We start from the raw sequence: 23,556 nt of genomic DNA on the forward strand, positions 1-23,556 counted from the left end.
CTTAATTAGAATATGCCTTCAAAATTCTTTGAAGATGCAGCAGAAAAATGGAAATTAAAAATGTATCGCTCAAACTAAAACAGACCCATCAGTCAAGTGTATAAGGGTCAATTTTCCTTACTCTTATCCTGGGGGAATGCCCATTTCCCTCAGGTGCAAAGATCAGGAAAAATACATGGAGATTCAATTCACCGGGTCTTCCTGTTTATGATGTCTTGAGATTTCCTGGGCTTCCCTGAGGGGGCAGAGCTGGGCATTTACCTGCAGTAGGGCACAGACACATCGCACCTATGAAAATGAGATGGGAGGGAGCATTCCCAGACTCTTGCCTCATTTCCCTGGGACATCACTTGCTGGGCGCCTCAATGCAGCCGTGTCTAGTGAAACCTGGTGCTATGCCCTGCCTCCAGACCCTTGTCAACCAGAGGCATTGCTGGGGTCTGAGGTCAAGCCTGAAGACAGGCAGGTAGGTGTGAGTTCTAAATTGTTTCCCCACGATATTTAGGAATAAGTAGACTTGAACAGCAGCCAGAAGGTCGCAAGGTCTGAAAGGCCTGCAGCTGTGTTTAAATTTCCTGCCCCTTCTGGCACTAGGCCCTTCCAAGGGTGAGTCTACACTGGGGTGGCCCCAGGCCATGTTAATGGCCAAGGACAGGAAATCTAGGTGCTCCGGGGCCTGAACACGAGCAGTGCACTTGAATGAATTAACCTCTTCCTGTTTCAAACACTTTGTATAAGCCATTTCCTCATTTAAGGACAACAGCAACCGTAACAATAAATATTTACATAACAAGACTATATTAACAGACACTTTGGGGCAGAAATTCCATTGCAGAAGTGAGGCAGGTTGGAACTTCTATCTGTTTCTTTGACCTGCCACTGATGTCTTCCCCAAAAAAAGGGAAAGGGTCTTTTAAATGTAGGTGCTCACCATGGGCCCCCAGCCCACAAAGGAGGCAAAACTTGAGCGGCAATCTGTCACACTGAGAGACGGAATCTGAGGCTCGCATCGGGTCCAAGGTTAGTGAAAAATGTTTTTTATCCCTCTCCCCAACATGCAGGGCAACTCATTAACAGTAATCGATTCCTTCCCCAGCTTCAGCAGAAAGCCAACCTATTTGTTAGCTGTTGTAAACAATTTTACAACACCAAGTTATAGTCCAGCAATTTTATTTTAAATTCACAAGCTTTCGGAGACTTCCTCCTTCCTCAGGTAAATGTTCAGGATCTCCTTGAAGCCTACGCATTTATACATATAGAACAATACATGGTGTTTACAGACTGCCCCTGCAACTGCCCGTTGCCAAGGCAATCACCGTGTTCAGACAGAGAGGTGTCACCTGCAGAACCCCCGAATACACATTCAACAAAAAAACAAACAGGGAAAAAAAACAGAGAAGAAAAACAGAGAGAGGCAGAAACATCCGGAAGGCAGAGAGAGCCAGCAAATGACCCATTATATTAAAAATAGATAACATTTGTTCGCTGGTGGGGTAACGTGTAGCGTGACATGAACCCAAGATCCCGGTTGAGGCCGTCCTCATGGGTGCGGAACTTGGCTATCAATTTCTGCTCGACGATTTTGCGTTGTCGTGTGTCTCGAAGGCCGCCTTGGAGTACGCTTACCCGAAGGTCGGTGGATGAATGTCCATGACTGCTGAAGTGTTCCCCGACTGGGAGGGAACCCTCCTGTTTGGCGATTGTTGTGCGGTGTCCGTTCATCCGTTGTCGCAGCGTCTGCATGGTCTCGCCAATGTACCATGCTCTGGGGCATCCTTTCCTGCAACGTATGAGGTAGACAACGTTGGCCGAGTCACAGGAGTATGAACCATGCACCTGGTGGGTGGTGTCCTCTCGTGTGATGGTGGTATCTGTGTCGATGATCTGGCATGTCTTGCAGAGGTTACCGTGGCAGGGTTGTGTGGCGTCGTGGACGCTGTTCTCTTGAAAGCTAGGTAATTTGCTGCGAACGATGGTCTGTTTGAGGTTGGGTGGCTGTTTAAAGGCGAGTAGTGGAGGTGTGGGGATGGCCATAGCGAGGTGTTTGTCCTCATTGATGACATGTTGAAGGCTGCGGAGAACATGGCGTAGTTTCTCCGCTCCGGGGAAGTACTGGACGACAAAGGGTACTCTGTTGGTTGCGTCCCGTGTTAGTCTCCTGAGGAGGTCTATGCGATTTTTTGCTGTGGCCCGTCGGAACTGTCGATCGATGAGTCGAGCGTCATATCCCGTTCTTACTAGGACGTCTTTCAGCGTCTGTAGGTGTCCATCGCGTTCCTCCTCGTCTGAGCAGACCCTGTGTATTCGCAGGGCCTGTCCATAGGGGATGGCCTCTTTGACGTGGTTAGGGTGGAAGCTGGAAAAGTGGAGCATCGTGAGGTTGTCCGTGGGCTTGCGGTAGAGTGAGGTGCTGAGGTGCCCGTCTTTGATGGAGATTCGTGTGTCCAAGAAAGAAACTGATTCTGAGGAGTAGTCCATGGTGAGCTTGATGGTGGGATGGAACTTGTTGTCTCTTTAGTGTAGTCTCTTTAGTGATTCCTTGCCGTGGGTCCATAGAAAGAAAATGTCGTCGATGTATCTGGTGTATAGTGTTGGTTGGAGGTCTTGTGCAGTGAAGAAGTCCTGCTCGAACTTGTGCATGAAAATGTTGGCGTATTGGGGTGCGAATTTGGTCCCCATGGCTGTTCCGTGTGTTTGGGTAAAGAACTGGTTATCGAAGGTGAAGACATTGTGATCCAGGATGAAGCGGATGAGTTGTAGGATGGCTTCCGGAGATTGGCTGTTGTTGGTGTTGAGTATTGATGCTGTCGCAGCGATGCCGTCATCGTGGGGGATACTGGTGTATAGTGCCGAGACGTCCATCGTGGTGAGAAGTGTTCCTGGTTCAACTGGTCCGTGGGTACTGAGTTTTTGTAGGAAGTCTGTAGTGTCGCGACAGAAGCTGGGGGTTCCCTGTACGATGGGTTTCAGGATGCCCTCGATGTATCCAGAGAGGTTCTCACACAGGGTTCCGTTGCCTGATACGATGGGACGTCCGGGTGTGTTGGCTTTGTGTATCTTTGGGAGGCAGTAGAAGTCTCCCACGCGGGGATTACGTGGGATGAGAGTGCGTAGGATGCTTCGAAGGTCTGGATCGAAGGTCTTGATCAGTTTGTTGAGCTGGTGGGTGTGTTCTTTGGTCGGATCTGCGGGTAACCGTCTGTAGTGTTCCTGGTTGTCCAGTTGTCGGTATGCTTCTTTGCAATAGTCTGTTCTGTTCTGTATGACTATGGCTCCTCCTTTGTCCGCTGGTTTGATGACGATGTTGCGGTTGGTCTTGAGAGCGTTGATGGCGTTGCGTTGTGCTCGGGTGACATTCTGGACTGTCTTCTGAGTGCGGCTGATGAATCTGGCATTGACGCATTTCCTGACAGCTTGAGCATACATGTCCAGCTGAGGGCAGCGACCCTCCGGAGGAGTCCAGTTTGACTCTTTCCTCTTCGGTTGCTGTACCGCGGATCCCTCTGTCTGCTGTTCCGGATCGTCGATTGTCTCATTGGGTTCGCTGCTGAAATCTTGGGGTTTGTGGTAGAATTCCCGGAGCCTCATTCTCCTGATGAATTCCTCTGTGTCCGCCGCGAGACTAGTGGGGTCCATTTTGGTAGTGGGGCAGAAATTGAGCCCTCGGCTGAGAACTTCGATTTCGTCTGGTTGAAGGGTGTGGTCGGATAAATTGACAATAGACTTCCCTGTGGTTGAAGGGTGTGGTCGGATAAATTGACAATAGACTTCCCTATTTGTTAGCAACAGCCCTTTTGTACTTTTTACCTTATATTTCAAAACTAGATCAGTATTGCATCCACATGCATGACCATTCTTGAAATATTGAACACCTCAAGGAGATATTAACTTGAAGATTAGCATGAAGAGCAGAGGGTAAACCACTAACAAAATTATTCTCCAATAAAACTAATTAAAATAAGTAACTTAAACATTTTTGGCCAGATTTTGCTGTAGCAAGGCATCTAACTGCGTCTGTCATTAGTTAGACTAGGCCCTGCGCCCTTCAGCTCAAAAAGATGCCCACAAAGTTGCTGAAGTGCGAGCTGATAACAAGGGAAACTGGGCATCTGAGACCTGAGTGAACAGGGCAACCAACAGGGTATCTCCTTAACTAATCAGATTTAAGGACTGGAAAATAAACAGCGGAAGGATTGAGAAGGAGGGTGAATTAAAGGGGATGAATTCAATGTAAAATCAGATACAGAAAGAGAAACAGAGAGAGGAAAGATTAGATTATGAGAGAGAGAAAAAAGAGGCAGAAAGAAAAAGTAAGAAAAAAAATGTAAAATTTAAAATTTGGTATTTTTAAAATCTCCCTGAAAAATTCAAAACCTGAAAGAATGAGACTCCACACTTGTAATAGTTCATTTTCAGCGCCAAAGAGGTTGAATGGCAGTCATTAATACTTATCACCTCGTTAAAGGGGTACTGTCTAGCCTTTGGCCCTCCATTCACCACAACATTTCTGCAGATACCAATATGCTCAATCATAACCTTCACCTCTGCCTTTGATGGCCTAGTCCCCATTAAAACAATTACTCTCTCTCACCCTGGTCGTTCTCCCTGGTACAGCTCTCATCTCCGCTCCCTTAAGTCCAAGGGATACAGACTTGAACGTTATGGTGGACAACTGGTTTAGCTATTCATTGCCAGATCTGGCTGGACCACATAAAGCCTGGGTCCTGCTCGCCTCTGCCAAAATGGCTCACTATTCCAGGATCATCCTGGAATGCAAAGGTAACCCCTGACTTCTCTTCACTACAAACTGTCTTCTTAAATCCCTCTCCCTAGCCTCTTCCACCCTCACCTTCAACAACAAGTGCGAGGAGCTCATGGAAAAGGAATTGGATAAATACTCGAAGGGAAAAAATTTGCAGGGTTACAGGGAAAGAGTGGAGGAATGGGACTAACTGGATTGCTTTTACAAAGAGCCGACATGGACTCGATGGGCTGAATGGCCTCCTTCTGTGCTGTAACCATTCTATGATTCTATAACTTCTTTGTCACTAAGATTGAGACTATCCGTTCAGCTCTCTCTGCTGCTTCCCTCCCTTCCCCTAGCTCAGCAAGCCAAACTTCCCCTAAGGTTGACACCTGCCCTAGCCCTTAACTCGCACCTTTCTCTAGTTTCTCTGCTGTCGCCCGTCATGCACTCTCCGAGCTCATCTTGACCGTGAGACCCACCTCCTGCTCCCTCGACCCTATTCCCTCCAAACTGCTGACCACCCAACTTCCCTTTTTGGCCCCCATGTTAGCTGATATTGTTAATGGTTTCCTCTCCTCGGGTACTGTCCCCCTCCCCTTCAAATCTGCTGTCATCAACCCCCTCCTCAAAAAACCCAACCTTGACCCCTCTGTCCTTGCAAACTACCACCCCAACTCCAACTTCCCTTTCCTCTCTAAAGCCCATTAACATGTTGTCGCCTCCCAAATCCGTGCACTGAAACGGCGCTTATCAAAGTCACAAATTACATCCTATGTGACTGTGACTGTGATAAATTATCCCTCCTCATCTGCAGCCTTTGACATGGTTGACCACACCATCCTCCTCCAACACCTCTCCACCGATGTCCAGCTGGGTGGGACCGCGGTCGTCTGGTTCCATTCTTATCTATCCGGTCGTAGCCAGAAAATGACCTGCAATGACTTCTCTTCCCACTCCCGTACCGTTACCTCTGCAGTCCCCCAAGGATTTATCCTTGGCCCCCTTTTATTTCTCATCTACATGCTGCCCCTCGGTGACGTCATCCGAAAACACAAAGTCATGTTCCACATGTACGCCGATGACACCCAGCTCTACCTCATCACCACCTCTCTTGACCTTTCCACTATCTCTGATTTATCACACTGCTTGTCCAACATTCAGTACTGTATAAGCAAAAATTTTCTCCAACTAAATATCGGGAAGACCGAAGCCATTGACGTCGGTTCTCACACAAACTACGTTCCTAAGCCACCAAATCCATCCCTCTCCCTGGCCACTGCCCGAGGCTGACCAGACCGTTCGCGACATTGGCATCCTATTTGATCCTGAGATGAGCTTCCGACCGCATATTCGCTCCATCACCAAGACCGCCTACTTCCAGCTCCATAATATCGCCCGTCTCCGCCCCTGCCTCAGCTCATTTGCAGCTGAATCCCTCATCCATGCTTTGTCACCTCGAGACTTGACTATTTCAAGCTCTCTTGGCTGGCCTCCCATCTTCCACCTTCCATTAACTTGAGCTCATCCAAAACTCTGCTGCCCGTATCGTAACTCACACCAAGTCCCATTCACCCATCACCCCTGTGCTCACTGACCTACATTGGCTCCCTGTCCGACAAAGCCTTGATTTTAAAATTCTCATCCTTGTTTACAAATGGCCTCGCCCATCCCCATCTCTGTAATCTCCTCCAGCCCTACAACCCTCCAAGATATCTGCGCTCCTCCAATTCTTGCCTCTTGCGCATCCCCGATTTTAATCGCTCCACCATTGGTGACTTTGCCATCTGCTGCCTAGGCCCTAAGCTCTGGAATTCTCTCCGTAAACCTCTCCGCCTCTCTACCTCTCCTCCTATAAGATGATCCTTAAACCTTACCACTTTGACCGAGCTTTTGATCACCTGTCCTAATATCTCCTTATGTGGCTCGGTTTGATAATGAGCCTTGGGACATTTTACTATGTTAAGGCCGCTATATAATGCAAGTTGTTGTTGTTATGCTTATAATTACTAGCCCTAAATATCTGCAGCAGGTTTAGCTTGCATCTACTGCGCAAATACAGCAACTTCCTGACATTCGATGCGTGTCAATGGTGAGGCAGACAGTGAAATGCCGATTTCGCAAAGCTAAAGGCAGAGCGGCGTAACCCAGACATCAACTTTTGGATATTCGTATTTAACCGCGCATCTGCTCCTTGCCTGAAGTTGCTGTACCATTTACGCATAAATTACAGTGAGTGCCGTTAAGTCTCACTGTTATTTTGACAGCAAAATCTGGCCGAATAAGATTTGAACAAAGTTGTTCTTAGATATCCTGTTGAAAGCTGGTGGCAAAGCTTTTCTTAAGAAAGCCTTAAAATTGTAGCTTGAGATCTATATGGTCACATTTTACCCAACTATCTATGCGCATAACTAACCACAATGCATATTAGAGCTTGTAGTCCCATCCCCGCCCCCAGTCATTTTAGTTTTCCGTTCAGCAATTCTTGACCTAGCGACATAGATTCCCTGAACTTCCCGCTAGTGCCTTTGGTGAAGCATTCTTCCTTCCAGCCCATTCCCTCATTCATCTAAATATTCCTTTTATTAGGAATAAGGGTGCTATAAAGACTAGACCTTTACACAGGAACTATGAATCAGTAGGTATGTAGATTACCTGTGATTATTTGCCAACAATATATATGTGTTTATTTCTATCTCACAGGAGTGGCTAGAAAAGAAAAAACAAAATCTTCATGAAGTTCAAAAAAAACAAAAACTGAAAGAGCAACAGGAAAATGAGAAGAGAGAGCAGGTTTCCCTATTTGCCTTCAATTTGTTTCAATGCTCTTTTAACCTGATAAATATGCTGCGTGCTGAATTTTGAAACGTATGAGGCTGGTAAATGACTTATTCAATTTAAAGAATCCTGAAAATGGTTAACTAATGTTCTACAGCTTATTTTACCATGCCTTAAAAATATGTTCAAATATAAAATGAAGTCTGGCTTTTAATCCCATTTTCAATGTCAAGCAATGTGCGTTATATTTGAGAAATTACACTATTGGGGATGGGAATTTCTAAATGTTATTTAAGTTAACTTTCAATACAGCACAGCTTCATTAAAAGATGATCCCATCTAGGTCCATATTGTAGCATTGATCTGATTCAACAATATGATCAACTGACATGAGAGAACTGTTCATAACAAAGAAAACATGCAACAATGTCCCTGGGCTAGAGGGGGAAAAAATCTTCCAGGATTCCCATCCTGATTCACATTCCCTTCTCTTGCCAGTATTGCACATGTGTGGATGTCAGATGAGGACAGCATTACATCCAGCTGCAGTTCTGCCATGATTAAATAGTTATTGACATCCACTAGGAACATAGGAACAGGAGTAGGCCATTCAGCCCCTCGTGCCTGCTCCGCCATTTGATAAGATCATGGCTGATCTGTGATCTAACTCCATATACCCGCCTTTGGCCCATATCCCTTAATACCTTTGGTTGCCAAAAAGCTATCTATCTCAGATTTAAATTTAGCAATTGAGCTAGTATCAATTGCCGTTTGCGGAAGAGAGTTCCAAACTTCTACAACCCTTTGTGTGTAGAAATGTTTTCTAATCTCACTCCTGAAAGGTCTGGCTCTAATTTTTAGACTGTGCCCCTAACTCCTAAAATCCCCAACCAGCGGAAATAGTTTCTCTCTATCCACCCTATCTGTTCCCCTTAATATCTTATAAACTTCGATCAGATCACCCCTTAACCTTCTAAACTCTAGAGAATACAACCCCAATTTGTGTAATCTCTCCTCGTAACTTAACCCTTGAAGTCCGGGTATCATTCTAGTAAACCTACGCTGCACTCCCTCCAAGGCCAATATGTCCTCCCGAAGGTGCGGTGCCCAGAACTGCTCACAATACTCCAGGTGTGGTCTAACCAGGGTTTTGTATAGCTGCAGCATAACTTCTGCCCCCTTGTACTCTAGTCCTTCTTGATTATTTTCTGCACCTGTTCATGACACTTCAATGATCTATGGACCTGAACCCCTAAGTCCCTTTGGACATTCACAGTTTTTAACATTTTACCATTTAGAAAGTACCCTGTTCTATCCTTTTTTGATCCAAAGTGGATGACCTCACATTTGTCTACATTGAATTCCATTTGCCACAGTTTTGCCCATTCACCTAATCTATCAATATCGCTTTGTAATTTTATGTTTTCATCTACACTGCTTACAATGCCACCAATCTTTGTGTCATCGGCAAACTTAGATATGAGACTTTCTATGCCTTCATCTAAGTCGTTAATAAATATTGTGAATAATTGAGGCCCCATGACAGATCCCTGCGGGACTCCACTAGTCACATCCTGCCAATGTGAATACTTACCCATTATCCCTACTCTCTTTCGCTCAGCCAATTTCCTAACCGAGTCCGTACTTTTCCCTCGATTCCATGGGCTTCTAACTTAGCTAACAGTCTCTAATGTGGGACCTTATCAAATGCCTTCTGGAAGTCCATATAAATAACATCCATTGACATTCCCCTGTCCACTACTTTCGTCACCTCTTCAAAAAATTCAATCAGGTTTGTCAGGCACGTCCTACCTTTCACAAATCCATTGGCTCTCTCTGATTAACTGAAAATTCTTGAGGTGCTCGCAGGGAATGCTGGTTGGGAAATCATGTATGAAATAGTTTGCAATGGTTTTTTGATTTTATTTCATTTTTTAAAATTCTGTGATCTACTGAATGTTTTAGCTGAGGGTTGCTTTGTTTTTTTAAAGGAGAAGATTGAAAGCAAAAAAGAAGCAAAGGCTTCCTTTCAGGCCTGGAAGGCAAAGAAGAAAGATGTACTTAAAGAAACCTGTAGCAAGAAGAAAGAAGAGGAAAAGAAAAAGCAGCAAGCAGAAGCAGAGAAAGAAGAGAAGAAGGAAATAGCAAAAAAGGCAGTGAGAATTTTTTTTTAGATCCATTATGAAACATATTGATTCAAATGCTGTAATTACTGCATTTAAATGTGTTTGAAAATTGTCTTCAAAAGGCCAAGTACTTTCCGAATCAAAAATATCGAACATGATGGCACAGTTCATCTTTTTCAAACCATTTTTACCTGGTATGTAGCCATACATTGGTGTCACTAGAGATGAATCTGGAATTAAAATACTAGTATCAGTAAACCCATCTGGTTCACTAATGTCCTTCAGGGAAGGAAACCTGCCGTCCTTACCCGGTCTGGCCTACATGTGACTCCAGACCCACAGCAATGTGGTTGATTCTTAATTGCCCTCTAAAATGACCTAGCAAGCCACTCAGATGTAAAATCTCACTAAAAAAAGTCACAATAAGAATAAATCCGGACGGACCACCCGGCATCGGACCACTAAGCACCGGACACGACAAAGGCAAACCAAGCCCAGTCGACCCTGCAAAGTCCTCCTCACTAACATCTGGGGACTTGTGCCAAAATTGGGAGAGCTGTCCCACAGACTAGTCAAGCAACAGCCTGACATAGCCATACTCACAGAATCATACCTTTCAGCCAACGTTCCAGACTCTTCCATCACCGCCACCTCCGGCAGGACAGACCCACCGGAGGTGGCGGTACAGTGAGAGACAGTCAGGAGGGAGTGGCCCTGGGAGTCCTCAACATTGACTCTGGACCCCATGAAACGTCTTGGCATCAGGTCAAACATGGGCAAGGAAACCTCGTGCTGATTGCCACCTATCGCCCTCCCTCAGCTGATGAATCAGTCCTCCTCCATGTTGAACACCACTTGGAGGAAGCACTGAGGGTAGCAAGGGCACAGAATGTAATCTGGGTGGGGGATTTCAATGTCCATCACCAAGAGTGGCTCGGTAGCACCACTACTGACCGAGCTGGCCGAGTCCTGAAGGACATAGCTGCCAGACTGGGCCTGCGGCAGGTGGTGAGCGAACCAACACGAGGGAAAAACTTACTTGACCTCGTCCTCACCAATCTACCTGTCGCAGATGCATCTGTCCATGACAGTATTGGTAGGAGTGACCACCACACAGTCCTCGTGGAGATACAGTCCCGTCTTCGCACTGAGGACAACATCCAACGTGTTGTGTGGCACTACCACTGTGCGAAATGGGATAGATACAGAACAGGTCTAGCAGCTCAAAACTGGGCATCCATGAGGCGCTGTGGGCCATCAGCAGTAGCAGAATTGTATTCCAGCACAATCTGTAACTTCATGGCCCAGCATATTCCTCACTCTACCATTACCAACAAGCCAGGGGATCAACCCTGGTTCAATGAGGAGTGTAGAAGAGCAAGCCGGGAGCAGCACCAGGCGTACCTAAAAATGAGATGCCAACGTGGTGAAGCTACACCTCAGGATTACTTGCATGCTAAACAGAGGAAGCAACATGCTATAGACAGAACTAAGCGATTCCACAACCAACGGATCAGATCAAAGCTCTGCAGTCCTGCCACATCCAGTCGTGAATGGTGGTGGACAATTAAACAACTAAAGGGAGGAGGAGGCTCTGTAAACATCTCCATCCTCAACGATGGCAGAGTCCAGCACGTGAGTGCAAAAGACAAGGCTGAAGCGTTTGCAACCATCTTCAGCCAGAAGTGCCGAGTGGATGATCCATCTCGGTCGCCTCCCGATATCCCCACCATCACAGAAGCCAGTCTTCAGCCAATTCGATTCACTCCATGTGATATCAAGAAATGGCTGAGTGCACTGGACATAGCAAAGGCTATGGGCCCCGACAACATCCCGTTTGTAGTGCTGAAGACTTGTGCTACAGAACTAGCTGCGCCTCTAGCCAAGCTGTTCCAGTACAGCTACAACACTGGTATCTACCCGACAATGTGGAAAATTGCCCAGGTATGTCCTGTCCACAAAAAGCAGGACAAATCCAATCCGGCCAATTACCACCCCATCAGTCTACTCTCAATCATAAGCAAAGTGATGGAAGGTGTCGTTGACCGTGCTATCAAGCGGCACTTACTCACCAATAACCTGCTCACCGATGCTCAGTTTGGGTTGCGCCAGGACCACTCGGCTCCAGACCTCATTACAGCCTTGGCCCAAACATGGACAAAAGAGCTGAATTCCAGAGGTGAGGTGAGAGTGACTGCCCTTGACATCAAGGCAGCATTTGACCGAGTGTGGCACCAAGGAGCCCTATTAAAATTGAAGTCAATAGGAATCAGGGAGAAAACTCTCCAGTGGCGGGAGTCATACCAAGCACAAAGGAAAATGGTAGTGGTTGTTGGTGGCCAATCATCTCAGCCCCAGGACATTGCTGCAGGAGTTCCTCAAGGCAGTGTCCAAGGCCCAACCATCTTCAACTGCTTCATCAATGACCTTACCTCCATCATAAGGTCAGAAATGGGGATGTTTGCTGATGATTGCACAGTGTTCAGTTCCATTCGCAACCCCTCAGATAATGAAGCAGTCCGAGCCCGCATGCAGCAAGACCTGGACAACATCCAGGCTTGGGCTGATAAGTGGCAAGTAACGTTCGCGCCAGACAAGTGCCAGGCAATGACCATCTCCAACAAGAGAGAGTCTAACCACCTCCCCTTGACATTCAACGGCATTACCATCACCGAATCCCCCACCATCAACATCCTGGGAGTCACCATTGACCAGCCATATAAATACTGTGGCTACAAGAGCAGGTCAGAGGCTGGGTATTCTGCGGCGAGTGACTCACCTCCTGACTCCCCAAAGACTTTTCACCATCTACAAGGCACAAGTCAGGAGTGAGATGGAATACTCTCCACTTGCCTGGATGAGTGCAGCTCCAACAACACTCAAGAAGCTCGACACCATCCAGGACAAAGCAGCCTGCTTGATTGGCACCCCATCCACCACCCTAAATATTCACTCCCTTCACCACTGGCACACAGTGGCTGTAGTGTGCACCATCCACAGGATGCACTGCAGCAACTCGCCAAGGCTTCTTCGACAGCACCTTCCAAACCCACGACCTCTACCACCTAGAAGGACAAGAGCAGCAGGTACATGGGAACAACACCACCTGCATGTTCCCCTCCAAGTCACACACCATCCCGACTTGGAAATATATCGCCGTTCCTTCATCGTCGCTGGGTCAATATCCTTGAACTCCCTTCCTAACAACACTGTGGGAGAATCTTCACAACACGGACTACAGCGGTTCAAGAAGGCGGCTCACCACCACCTTCTCAAGGGCAATTATGGATGGGGAATATACGCCGGCTTCGCCAGCGATGCCCACATCCCATGAAGGAATAATATAAATGATAGTGTCGTAGTTATATAAACAGTAATTGAACTAAGCGTCCTTTCTCCGATAGGCATTTGAAAAATGGAAAGAAGAAAAGGATATGTATCTAAAAGAAATGCTTCAGAACCAAAAACAAATTGAAAAACAGAAGAAGAAAAGGGAAAAGGAACAAGTAACCGAAAAGAAGAAAGAAAATGCTGCAGCATTTATAAAATGGTAGGCAAATTGTATCATCACATTATACTAAAACTGTAAGAGGAATGCATTACATGCAGATCTGAACAACTTACTTTTCATAAATTAATGCTGTTGCATCCAAATTGTTCAGCAATAATTGTAAGGGATTTTTGTTTCCGGGGCTTATCGTAGGTCAGCCAGTTATGTTTTCCTGAGCTGCCCTGCCCGCTTTGCGGTTTCGAATCGCTTTCCCCTTCCTGATTCTGAGCTCAGGACTTATCGAGTGGTAATAAGGACAGACGAACAGACCAGTGGATTGGTGCAAGAAAAACCAATGTTTATTAATAAGAAAATTAAAACTACAAGGTAAACAGTATTATACACAAGATAAAAGGAATCGCTATGGATGCAATGCAGACTTGCACTTAACGGGGTGGAAGAAATGGACACATCGAGGGAAAATTCTAAAATCATAATTTTAGCAATACCCCTTTAACTCCCACCCTTACACTGAGCTCGGTTGTCTTGTGGCGGCCAGAAAAAAAATAATGCTCTCCGTGAAACAGATGAAAAGGTCTGTGTCCTGCTGCTGCCTTCGACATGTGATTGCGATGTTTACTGGACGGCCTTCCTTCTTGGTTGCTAGCAGGCAAGCAGGACACTGGGCCAAGGCGAAGAGAAAAGAGAAAGAGAGGTTCTGGGATGCCCCCAGTTATACCCTCCCGGTAATGGGTTAATTTCGCGCCTCATCAGTTTGCTCCATTGTTCGATTTGGGCGTGAAAATGTAAGACAAAAGGGGTCCCAATCTTGGCCCATTTACAATAATGGCTGGTACCTGTACTGATCTGTTCCATAACTGCTTTCCATTGTTCCGAATGTCCCTTGATGGGCTATCTTTTGTCCTGGGATTTCTCCTGCTCGAATTTTGATGTGTAGGCCGGCAACGTTGATGGCTTGCCTCAGGGTGTGAATGCAACTGCATTGTTCAAAGAGAATCCAATTTCAAATGCTGCAGGCCTTTGGCCATGTGTCTGACCGCAGCCATTTTGAAAGACCCTGGATTTTTTAAAACACAGTCTTTTAATAACTCCAATAAATCTTCGGGGTGGGGGGTGGACATGTGAAATTTTGCGAATCCCTTCACTCCCCCACTGTCGATACTTAAACTTGCTTGAAGTGTCCATACAAGGTGAGCAAAATTTTCTGACCGTCGCAAACAACCCTCCCCTTTATTTACCTATCCCTAATCCCTCGACACATACATTCCCTTACTTGGAGAGAGCCCCAGTGTACGGCAGGCATTCAGATAGAAAACAAGGTTGAATTACAACAATCCCAGCACGGAGGGGTCCAAATACCCCTGCACCACTTGGGATGAAACAGTATTTCGCATACTATACATTCTTTATTAAAATGAAAATACAACGAGAACAATCTTTATTCAAAACAACACCAAAACGAAAACAATCCTTATTGAAAACAACAAACGGAAGGGACCATCTTTATTAAAATAATGAAACAGGCTGCCATCACTCGCAAGTGATGCATCGCCGAACTCACGCGGGAGTTTCGTCTACCTGAGCATACTGGTCCTTCCATACCCTTTGTGTTCTAACTACTACCTCGAGACCCCTATTCCTACACTGGACGCAAACCAGGTAGAGGTCGATCCCGAACTGACAGATTACTAGTATGTGCGATGCCAGACGAATCCAGGAGGGGACCTCTATATTCTCAAAGATGTCCCACCAGGGTGGGGTCGTAATACTCAGAATATCGGCCCCTATCTGGACAGTTTTCTGTTACAGCGTGTAAAAAGTGTTTTTGGGAAACCAGTACTGCTTTTAATAATTTAACGAGGTGTTCTGGGAGAGGGGGGATCTGGCAGCCGAAGTGGGCGACATACTTTTGGAGGTTAGTGAAATTCTCTTTCACAGTGAGGTGAACAGTGGATGGTTCAGGGATGGGGGCAATTCGTGACTGTGCCACTTGAACTTCTGCCTCGGGTTTAAAGCAGAAACTGCTGTCACTCACTGCGCACCAGCTGTGCTGACCGTGCTGGTAGTGAGACGCTGCTGTGGTGATGCAATATGTCCCACCTCCTATATACGCCACCTGTGGGGGAACATGGCCTTGTGCCATGGCTTCCATGGTGCAGTTTATAGGCTTCGCGTCAGCAGCTCTGAACCCGCACTGCGGTTTTGAATCGGCGTTCAAGTGCTGGGGACACAGGATTATGTGTGATCCCCGGCTCTGGCACCCCGAGAGGTCAGTACCCATCATAGCATGCTCCCACTTTATGACGGAGGGCGGGACCGCTGTAAAACGAATGTGTGCACCCCGCTGAATGACACCAATGTTCTCCACCCTGTACACCGGCACGGGTTGGGCCGTCCTGCCCATGACTGGCATCTTTACAACTATCCCTATGATGGTGTGGTTGGAACGCCCACAGTCCACTGGGACTGGGTAGGCCTCAGAAGCTAGGACTTAATGTATTCTCAAAAGGGTGGAGGGCTGCGAGGCGTTTATTGCTGATCCAGGAGGGGACTAAACCTTGCTTTAAATCCTCCAGATTGCTGCGGCCCTCGCCCAGCAACCATGCCCCATACAGCACGCACACTTCATTCTGCGCCGCCTGGTCTGACGCATTCCGATCCTCCCTAATGAGCGCATTCACCGTCTCTACATGCTTTTCCAGCTCCGCTATGATCTCCTTTAAGTGGAGAGTCATGGCCTGATCTTCGTGCAGTTCCGAACCCACCACCTTATTCACATCGATGACAGAAGACCCTGTGTTAAAACCAGTTAAGACATCGTTAAAAGCACCCCTTCTTTGTCTCCCAATCCCGTCCAAAAGCTCATGGGTGTATAGTCTGGTTCTGTCAACGTCTGAAAAATCAAACTGATAAAATTTACGGAACATATCTTTTAAGAGGGCTTGATACAACTGCGCGGTCTCTGTGGGGCACCACGCGGGTAGGTGTACCTCGGTGAGGTTTAAAATCACGGAGGCTACCGTGTAGTGCACCCCTTGATACAGCACCTGGTCTGTAGGTACTAGCACCAAGCCGTTCCCTGGTCCCTTGGTAGTGGCGGGGCATCCCTTTACTATCATACGTGACGTCGCGGTCATGGGCAGGGGCTGTCGGGGGCGGGTTACTAATTCAGTGGCATTACCCGAGATTGGGGAGTATGGGATCGCGCATGCGCCCAGGCGTGATTCCCAGTCCATCCCCCTCCCGTCATCTTGCCACTGGCTGCGGAAAATGATGGAAATGCCTGTGGGGCAGACCTTCTCTGAACCCCACAGACAGACATAGATCCCCTGATCCGGTTCCCACCATTTGTCCCAGCACACACTTAACCCTCCCTGGGTCCCTGTGATGGTCCTGTGGGTGTTATTCCCTAACCTCTCCCACTCTACCCTGGGGTTCCCCATATCCTTACTTAATTTTCTAAACCACCACCACCTATCCAGGGGAACGTTGCCTTTACATGACAAACATATTCCTTTTCCCACAGTGACGCTAATCCTTGGGGTGACAATTCGTATCCTCGGGCACTAGCGGGAGGTCTCCCCATATGAAAAACCGGTCTGGCTCGAGTACTGGGTCGAATTTGACCCCAGCCATCCGGGCCAGCTCCCCTCGTGAGTGTACAAGGTGATTTCATCCGCCTCGCATCGGCCACTCCCATCGTAGGCTAGGGGCGCCGTTTTTCCGGAGCATCCGAAGATGTGCTGGTCCTTGGTGTCGCCCCTTCTCGCGAGACTCTGCCCAGAGAGGGCGAGCAGGATCACGCCTCCGAACATTCCCTTTAATTCCCTGTAAAAGATAAAGAACATCTAGCCGGGCTCCCTATAGGCTTCCTGGCTCGGGTGAAATGTGAGCGGGTCCCTCGACCTCGGCTCACGTAGACAACACTGGAATGGTTCCATCTTAAAATTACACTACGGTTCCACACCTTATAATTAACCTAAACATCTTAACTTAAAACTACAAACTTAACTGCTGAAGTTATATACATCCGCCGCCCGTCTCCGAGTGGCCAGCTCAAATTCTGTCAGGGCTGCTGCAGGCTGCTCCCTGCGGCGTGGCTGTACTGACCTTTACTTCTGGTCCCTCAGCTGGCTGAGGACCTTTGTCTTTCAACTTAACTTTAACGTGGGAGGTAGCCCTTTTAAACTGGGGAGCCGGCGACCATGTCTTCCTAGGCTGGGGTGTCCGAGGGGACCTCCTCGGAAGTGCTATTGGTGGGGCTACCCTGGCGAGCGGACCCTTGCTGTGGGTCGCAGTCCTCGCTGGCTGGGGGCTTTTCCCCTGTGGCTCCTCCCTTCCCAAGTCTGAGCTGGGGACAGGCAACCCCTCGCTGCCTGCTGCCGGTGGCTGAGAGTCTTCCTCTCCAGGTTCAAAACCTGGGTCGGGGGCGGGGCTACCTGCCTCGGGCTCCTCCTCCTCCCCACCTGAGTCCCAGAAGAGAGGGGGAGTGGTTTGGACAGGGGTCTGGGTGACTCCTCCCCTGACTCATGCGACTGCATGTGCTGCCTGTGAGCTGGGACCTGCTGGGACCTGGGGATTTCTAACCTCAGGTTGGATCCCAGCTGCCTGCGTTTTCGCCTCCGCAGTACTGGGGACCGGTAGCTCTTGGACCGCTTCCCTCCTAGCCTTGTCTATGGCTTATTCCCCTGCGCGAACGGTCAGGCCCAGGAATTTCACCTCCTGTTGGCCGATCTGCGCTTTCTTTGGGTTCACTTTAAAACCTTTACTCTGCAGCAGCTCCAGCAATTCAGCCAGTAGCGGGCCATGCTCCCCGACTGAGTCGGTAAACAAGAGCAGGTCGTCTACATACTGCACCAATTGCCTGGGCTGGCTAAATTCCTTTAAACTACTTGCCATGCACTGGTGAAAGATGCTGGGGCTGTTATGAAAACCTTGCGGCAAGCAGTTCCAAGTATACTGTTGCCCTTTAAAAGTAAAGGCAAACTTATACTGGTCTTCCCTCCTCAAAGGGATCGACCAAAACCCATTCGAAATATCCAGCACCGTGAACTTAGTCGCGGATGCTGGAATGCTTCCGATGAGGTCGGCAACTGCTGCCACTGTGGGGGCACACGCGGGGATATTGCTGTTGAGCACCCGATAGTTCACCGTGGCTCTCCATGAATTGTCCGGTTTCTTGACCGGCCAAAGTGGAGAATTAACATGGGTGGCTATGGGCCTCAGCACTCCCTGCTGCACCAACGAGGATATGGCCATCTCCATATCGGGCTCTACTTCTCTAGGAAAGTTATACTGCTTCTGGGGCCGGGCCATGGGGTCCCCGTCTACCCTGACCTCAAACCCGGTGACCCTCCCGCAGTTGTGTTTGTGCGTGGCGAACGCAACTAGGTGAGCCTGCACGAATGCTTTAAATTCCTCTGGGACACCCTCCACCATGAGCCCGAGTTCGTAACCTCCTTTCGGCTTCACAGTACACAGGGTTCCCTTCCCTTCTTTTCCTGGGATAACTACCACGCCATTCTCCTCACCCGTGTCGGCTCCCCAAAGGCAATGGTTGCGGAGATTCACGAAGATCCCGTGGCCCATGATGAAGTCGGCCCCTAGGATCCCCTTTCCTCCCTCCGCTTCCCACCTCGCCAGGACACACGTCCACTTGGTTTGGAGTGGGCCCAGGCGGATTGAGAGCGGCTTGGAGAATGCTCCCGCCTGTTCCTTGCCGGTGAACCCCGATAGAACGTATGGAACTCCGCTAGACAGAGGTGAGGTGGTGGGATTAGCTGCATGGATCACGGTGCATGATGCCCCCGTATCCAGCAGATGAGTCCCTTTAACCTTCTCTACCTCCATCTGCACAAGTGGTCTCTTCCATCCATCATACTGGAGAGCACACAGGTGGACAGGCTGCGCGGGCTCCAGTCATTTCAGGGCGTCGTCAGGGGGGGGCTGAGGGAGGCTGGCCATAAAAGATCGCATGGCCTCAAAAAATGACTCCATGACAGCGGGGGCAATTCCTATCTCTGCCTCCCTCGTCGCTGCCTTTTGGGCTGGGGCGGTGGGATTCTTTCCAGGGGTTTTTACAATCTTTGCGCCAGTGGCCGTCCTTCCCGCACCCATAGCAGTTTAACTTAGCCTGGGCGGGACGATTCCCTTCCTGGTGCCATTCCCTTTTATGCTGGGCCCCTGGTTTAACCTCGTGGACTTTCCCCTTGGGTTGGGGTGTCTCGATACCCCTGATATTTTTAAATGCTATCGTGAGCTGGCGGATCACCGTTTCCTCGGTGGTCTGGGGGTTACGGGGGTCAAACCAGGCCGCAGCTCAAATTCAAATTTGGGGCAGGCAGTTTGCCATGAGACAGCGGAGCCAGTGGGCCGATTGATCTCTGTCCAGGAATGCCCGCCCTGGCATTCCCGGGCATGCACTCCAGTAGACTGGCCACAGCCTGTCTGCGAACGACTGTGGGGACTCCCCGGGGAGCTGTACCATTTTTCCCACCCGGGCGAACGGACTCCCATCATTTAGTCCCATGGCCTCCGATATCTCATCCCTTAACCCCTCGTAATCTTTCTGCCCCCTTTTGCACTCATCTGATAAGGTTTGGAGGAGGTCACCACCCAGAGAAAACAGCAGCATTTTTGCTTGTTCTGCTTCATCGCAGTCATTAACGCACGCTGCCTGCTGTATCTCACGGAAGTGTAAAGAGGGGTCTCCCTCCACTGTAAGCTTAGGGATATGGCTAACCATGGCCCTGAGCTGTTGGGTGCCATGCGGCATTACAAACTGGTTCTGGATGGCCCCTAGGTCCTCGCCATCGGCGGGCGGGCCGTACCTCCGTTGTCGGAGGGGGTACACTGGTCCCGGTCCTGGTCTATCTACCAGGGCTTGCTGGGTCTCCCCTGATGCTTCATCCACCACCCCCCTTTGCTGCCAGACCTCCTGAAAACTCGGGGCTGTGGGTGGTGGCCGTGAAGCCTCTGGTTCCCTAACCAGTGTCGTTCTGGGAGCTGCCTGTGGGACTTCCCTGCTTGGGTTTCTGGTAAAATCCGACTGGCCCGCCTTCGGGCTAATGAGGCATACCATGCCCTTCGCCCTCGCTAAGGCCATGCCCAAGCTTTCTATTTCTTGCCTGCAGGGGCCATGATCTGCGTCTTCAAACCTCTGGGCACAGGCCAGCTTATATGCTGCCTTTACCTCGCCTACTTTCTCCTCCTGCCCTTTTAGTTCTTGCGTGAGGCTGTGGATCTTATCCATTAACCTAACCTCACTGCCTCTCGCCTCTCTGACCTGGTATTCCAGGTGTTCCATTCTACCTCTAGCGCTACTTTTGAGCTCAGCGATCTGGAATTCCAGGCGCTCTACCTTTGCCTGGTGGTCCCTTGCCAACTGCGCCATTTCTTGGCTTATTGCCTGGAGCGCCGCTACCCCTTTCTCTTCTGCTGCTGTCTTTTCCTGCAACTCTCGGGTCAACTGTTTAATCTTGGCTGCTCGCGCTGCTACAGCACGGTCTAGTACTCAGACCTGCTTTTTAAAACACAAGAGCCAGACCGACTTCTCGATACCCTTCTTATACTGTTTACTTGCTGTCCACTGGATGGCTGCATCTATGGGACGCTCGGCCTTTAACATATCACCCACCCATTTTTTCGCGATATTTATCTTGCGGCACACATAGGCAGACAACCTTTCCTCCATTGCGGATTCCTCTTCCTCACCACTGTCTGCCTTGTTACACACTTTCGCCTGAGGTGCTGCCGCGGTCGCCATTTCTGTAAGGGGTTTTGTTTCCGGGGCTTATCGTAGGTCAGCCAGTTATGTTTTCCTGAGCTGCCCTGCCCGCTGTGCGGTTTCGAATCGCTTTCCCCTTCCTGATTCTGAGCTCAGGACTTATCGAGTGGTAATAAGGACAGACGAACAGACCAGTGGATTGGTGCAAGGAAAACCAATGTTTATCAATAAGAAAACTAAAACTACAAGGTAAACAGTATTATACAGAAGATAAAAGGAATCGCTATGGATGCAATACAGTCTTACACTTAACGGGGTGGAAGAAACGGACACATCGAGGGAAAATTCTAAAATCACAATTTTAGCAATACCCCTTTAACTCCCACCCTTACACTGAGCTAGGTTGTCTTGTGGCGGCCAGAAAAAAAATAATGCTCACCATGAAACAGATGAAAAGGCCTGGCCCCAGTGTCCTGCTGCCTTCGACATGTGGTTGCGATGTATACTGGACGGCCTTCCTTCTTGGTTGCTAGCAGGCAAGCAGGACACTGGGCCAAGGCGAAGAGAAAAGAGAGAGAGTGGTTCTGGGATGCCCCCAGTTATACCCTCCCGGTAATGGGTTAATTTCACGCCTCATCAGTTTGCTCCATTGTCCGATTTGGGCGTGAAAATGTAAGACAAAAGGGGTCCCAATCTTGGCCCATTTACATTAATGGCCGGTACCTGTACTGATCTGTTCCATAACTGCTTTCCATTGTTCCAAATGTTCCTTTTGTCCTGGGATTTCTCCTGCTCGAATTTTGATGTGAAGGCCGGCAACGTTGATGGCTTGCCTCAGGGCGTGAATGCAACTGCATTGTTCAAAGAGAATCCAATTTCAAATGCTGCAGGCCTTTGGCCATGTGTCTGTCCGCAGCCATTTCGAAAGACCCTGGATTTTTTTAAAACACAGTCACACCAGGGTTTCTTTCATAACTCCAATAAATCTTCGGGGGGGGGGGGGGGGACATGTGAAATTTCGCGAATCCCAGGCAAGGAACAGATGCGCAGTTAAATGCCAATATTCAAAAATTGCTGTCCGAGTTAGAATCACAGAATCATAGAAAGATTACAGCACGGAAGGAGGCTATTTGGCCCATCGAGTCCGTGCCAGCTCAACGCAAGAGCAATCCAGCTGGTCCCACACACCCGCCCTATCCCCGTAGCCCTGCAAATTTTTTCCTTTCAAGTAATTATCCAGTTCTCTTTTGAAAGCCACGATTGAATCTGCCTCCACCACCCCCCAGGCAGAGCCTTCCAGATCCTAACCACTTGCTGTGTAAAACCAGAGTTGCACCCCTCCGCCATTAGCTTCACGAAAACGGCATTTTGCTGTATGCTTCACCATTGAAATGCATTGAATGGCATGAAATTGCTGTATTTGCTTGGTAGATATGAACTAAACTCGCCACAGAAAGTTACGTCTTGTCATTATAAGCATAAGTATCTTTTTAACGATACGATAATTGTTAACTACTGCCAATCAACATCTCAGGCACTGAAAATTAACTATTACAAGTGTGGAGTCTCGTTCCTTCAGGTTTTAATTGTTGGAGATTTTCAAAATTTAAAATTTAAAACATTTTTTTACTTTTCCTGTCTGTCTCTTTTTGCCCTCTCTCAAATGTCAGAAGAATCTTATATTTTTTCTATCCATTAAAATTAACAAACAGAAAATAGCTTGGCACCACAATTTCCTGCAATGGACTTCCTAAAGACACTGCCCCCTGCTGGGAGTGCCGGAGCACAGATCCTGACCGCCCTGTTGTGTCCACTTTTTGGCACCCTACTTTCGGAAGGATGTCAAGGTCATGGAGACGGTTCAGAAGAGATTCACCAAGATGATGCAGGGATTAGAAGCTTTAGTTATAAGGAAAGACCAGAGAAACTGAATCTTTTTTCAGCAGAGCAGAGAAGGTTAGGAGGAAATCAGGTGGAGGTGTTTAAAATTATGAGAGGCTTTGGTGAACTAAATAGGAAAGTACTATTTCCACTAATTGGTAAGTCACTGACTAGAAGGCATAAATTTAAGTTCAAGATCAAAAGAACGAAGGGAGAGGCCACAAGATTTTTTTTATCAGGGAGGATTGTTTGGACATGGAATGCCCTATCAAAAAGAGTGGTGAAAGTAAAATCCATAATAGTTTTTAAAAGGGAAAGGGTTATATATAAGAAAATGAAAAAAATTAAAAGAGTATGAGCAAAGGACATGGAAATGAGATTATGTGGCTAGCTCTTTCAGAGAGCCAATGCAGGTGCAATGGCCTTCTTCTATGCTATAGAATTCTAGTGGGCAGATTTTTCTGGGTCTGCACCTGGGTGCATGAGATGGTCTGGATGCAGCGAATATCGTAAAATCAGGCTGGTTGGAGCCTGTAAAGGAACACACATGATTTTCCTTCCAAAGGGCAGGCTCCTATACAGATGTGCACTCCAGTCCCTCTAATTTTCCAATATTGGCTGCATCCAGACAATCCAATGTGTCTTAATTGGGTGCAGACCCAGGAAAATCTCCCAATTTTCTACACAAGACAGATCTCTGATTAAGTGAAATTATGATTTTACATTAAAATGATTCAGCAAGTAGGATCATACATATATTAATAATAAAAGAAATCTAAAGTTTGATTTT

At 48.0% G+C, this 23,556-nt stretch overlaps 1 protein-coding gene across 7 annotated transcripts in view; it reads left to right on the forward strand.

Moving 5' to 3' along the window:
- map9 (microtubule-associated protein 9) overlaps positions 1–23,556 on the forward strand; it is a 232,424-nt gene that overhangs the window by 197,970 nt on the left and 10,898 nt on the right. For 4 of the 7 annotated variants that reach the window (XM_067992825.1, XM_067992820.1, XM_067992811.1 and 1 more), the window contains 3 exons: positions 7,448–7,537; positions 9,514–9,678; positions 13,053–13,198. In XM_067992825.1, coding sequence (XP_067848926.1) covers positions 7,448–7,537; positions 9,514–9,678; positions 13,053–13,198 — 401 coding nt within the window. The remainder of the gene's footprint in view (positions 1–7,447; positions 7,538–9,513; positions 9,679–13,052; positions 13,199–23,556) is intronic. The other 3 variants (XM_067992841.1, XM_067992835.1, XM_067992848.1) reach the window with 3 other exon arrangements.

Source organism: Heptranchias perlo, chromosome 1 (genome assembly GCF_035084215.1).
Source record: "Heptranchias perlo isolate sHepPer1 chromosome 1, sHepPer1.hap1, whole genome shotgun sequence".
Classification (NCBI taxonomy): domain Eukaryota; kingdom Metazoa; phylum Chordata; class Chondrichthyes; order Hexanchiformes; family Hexanchidae; genus Heptranchias; species Heptranchias perlo.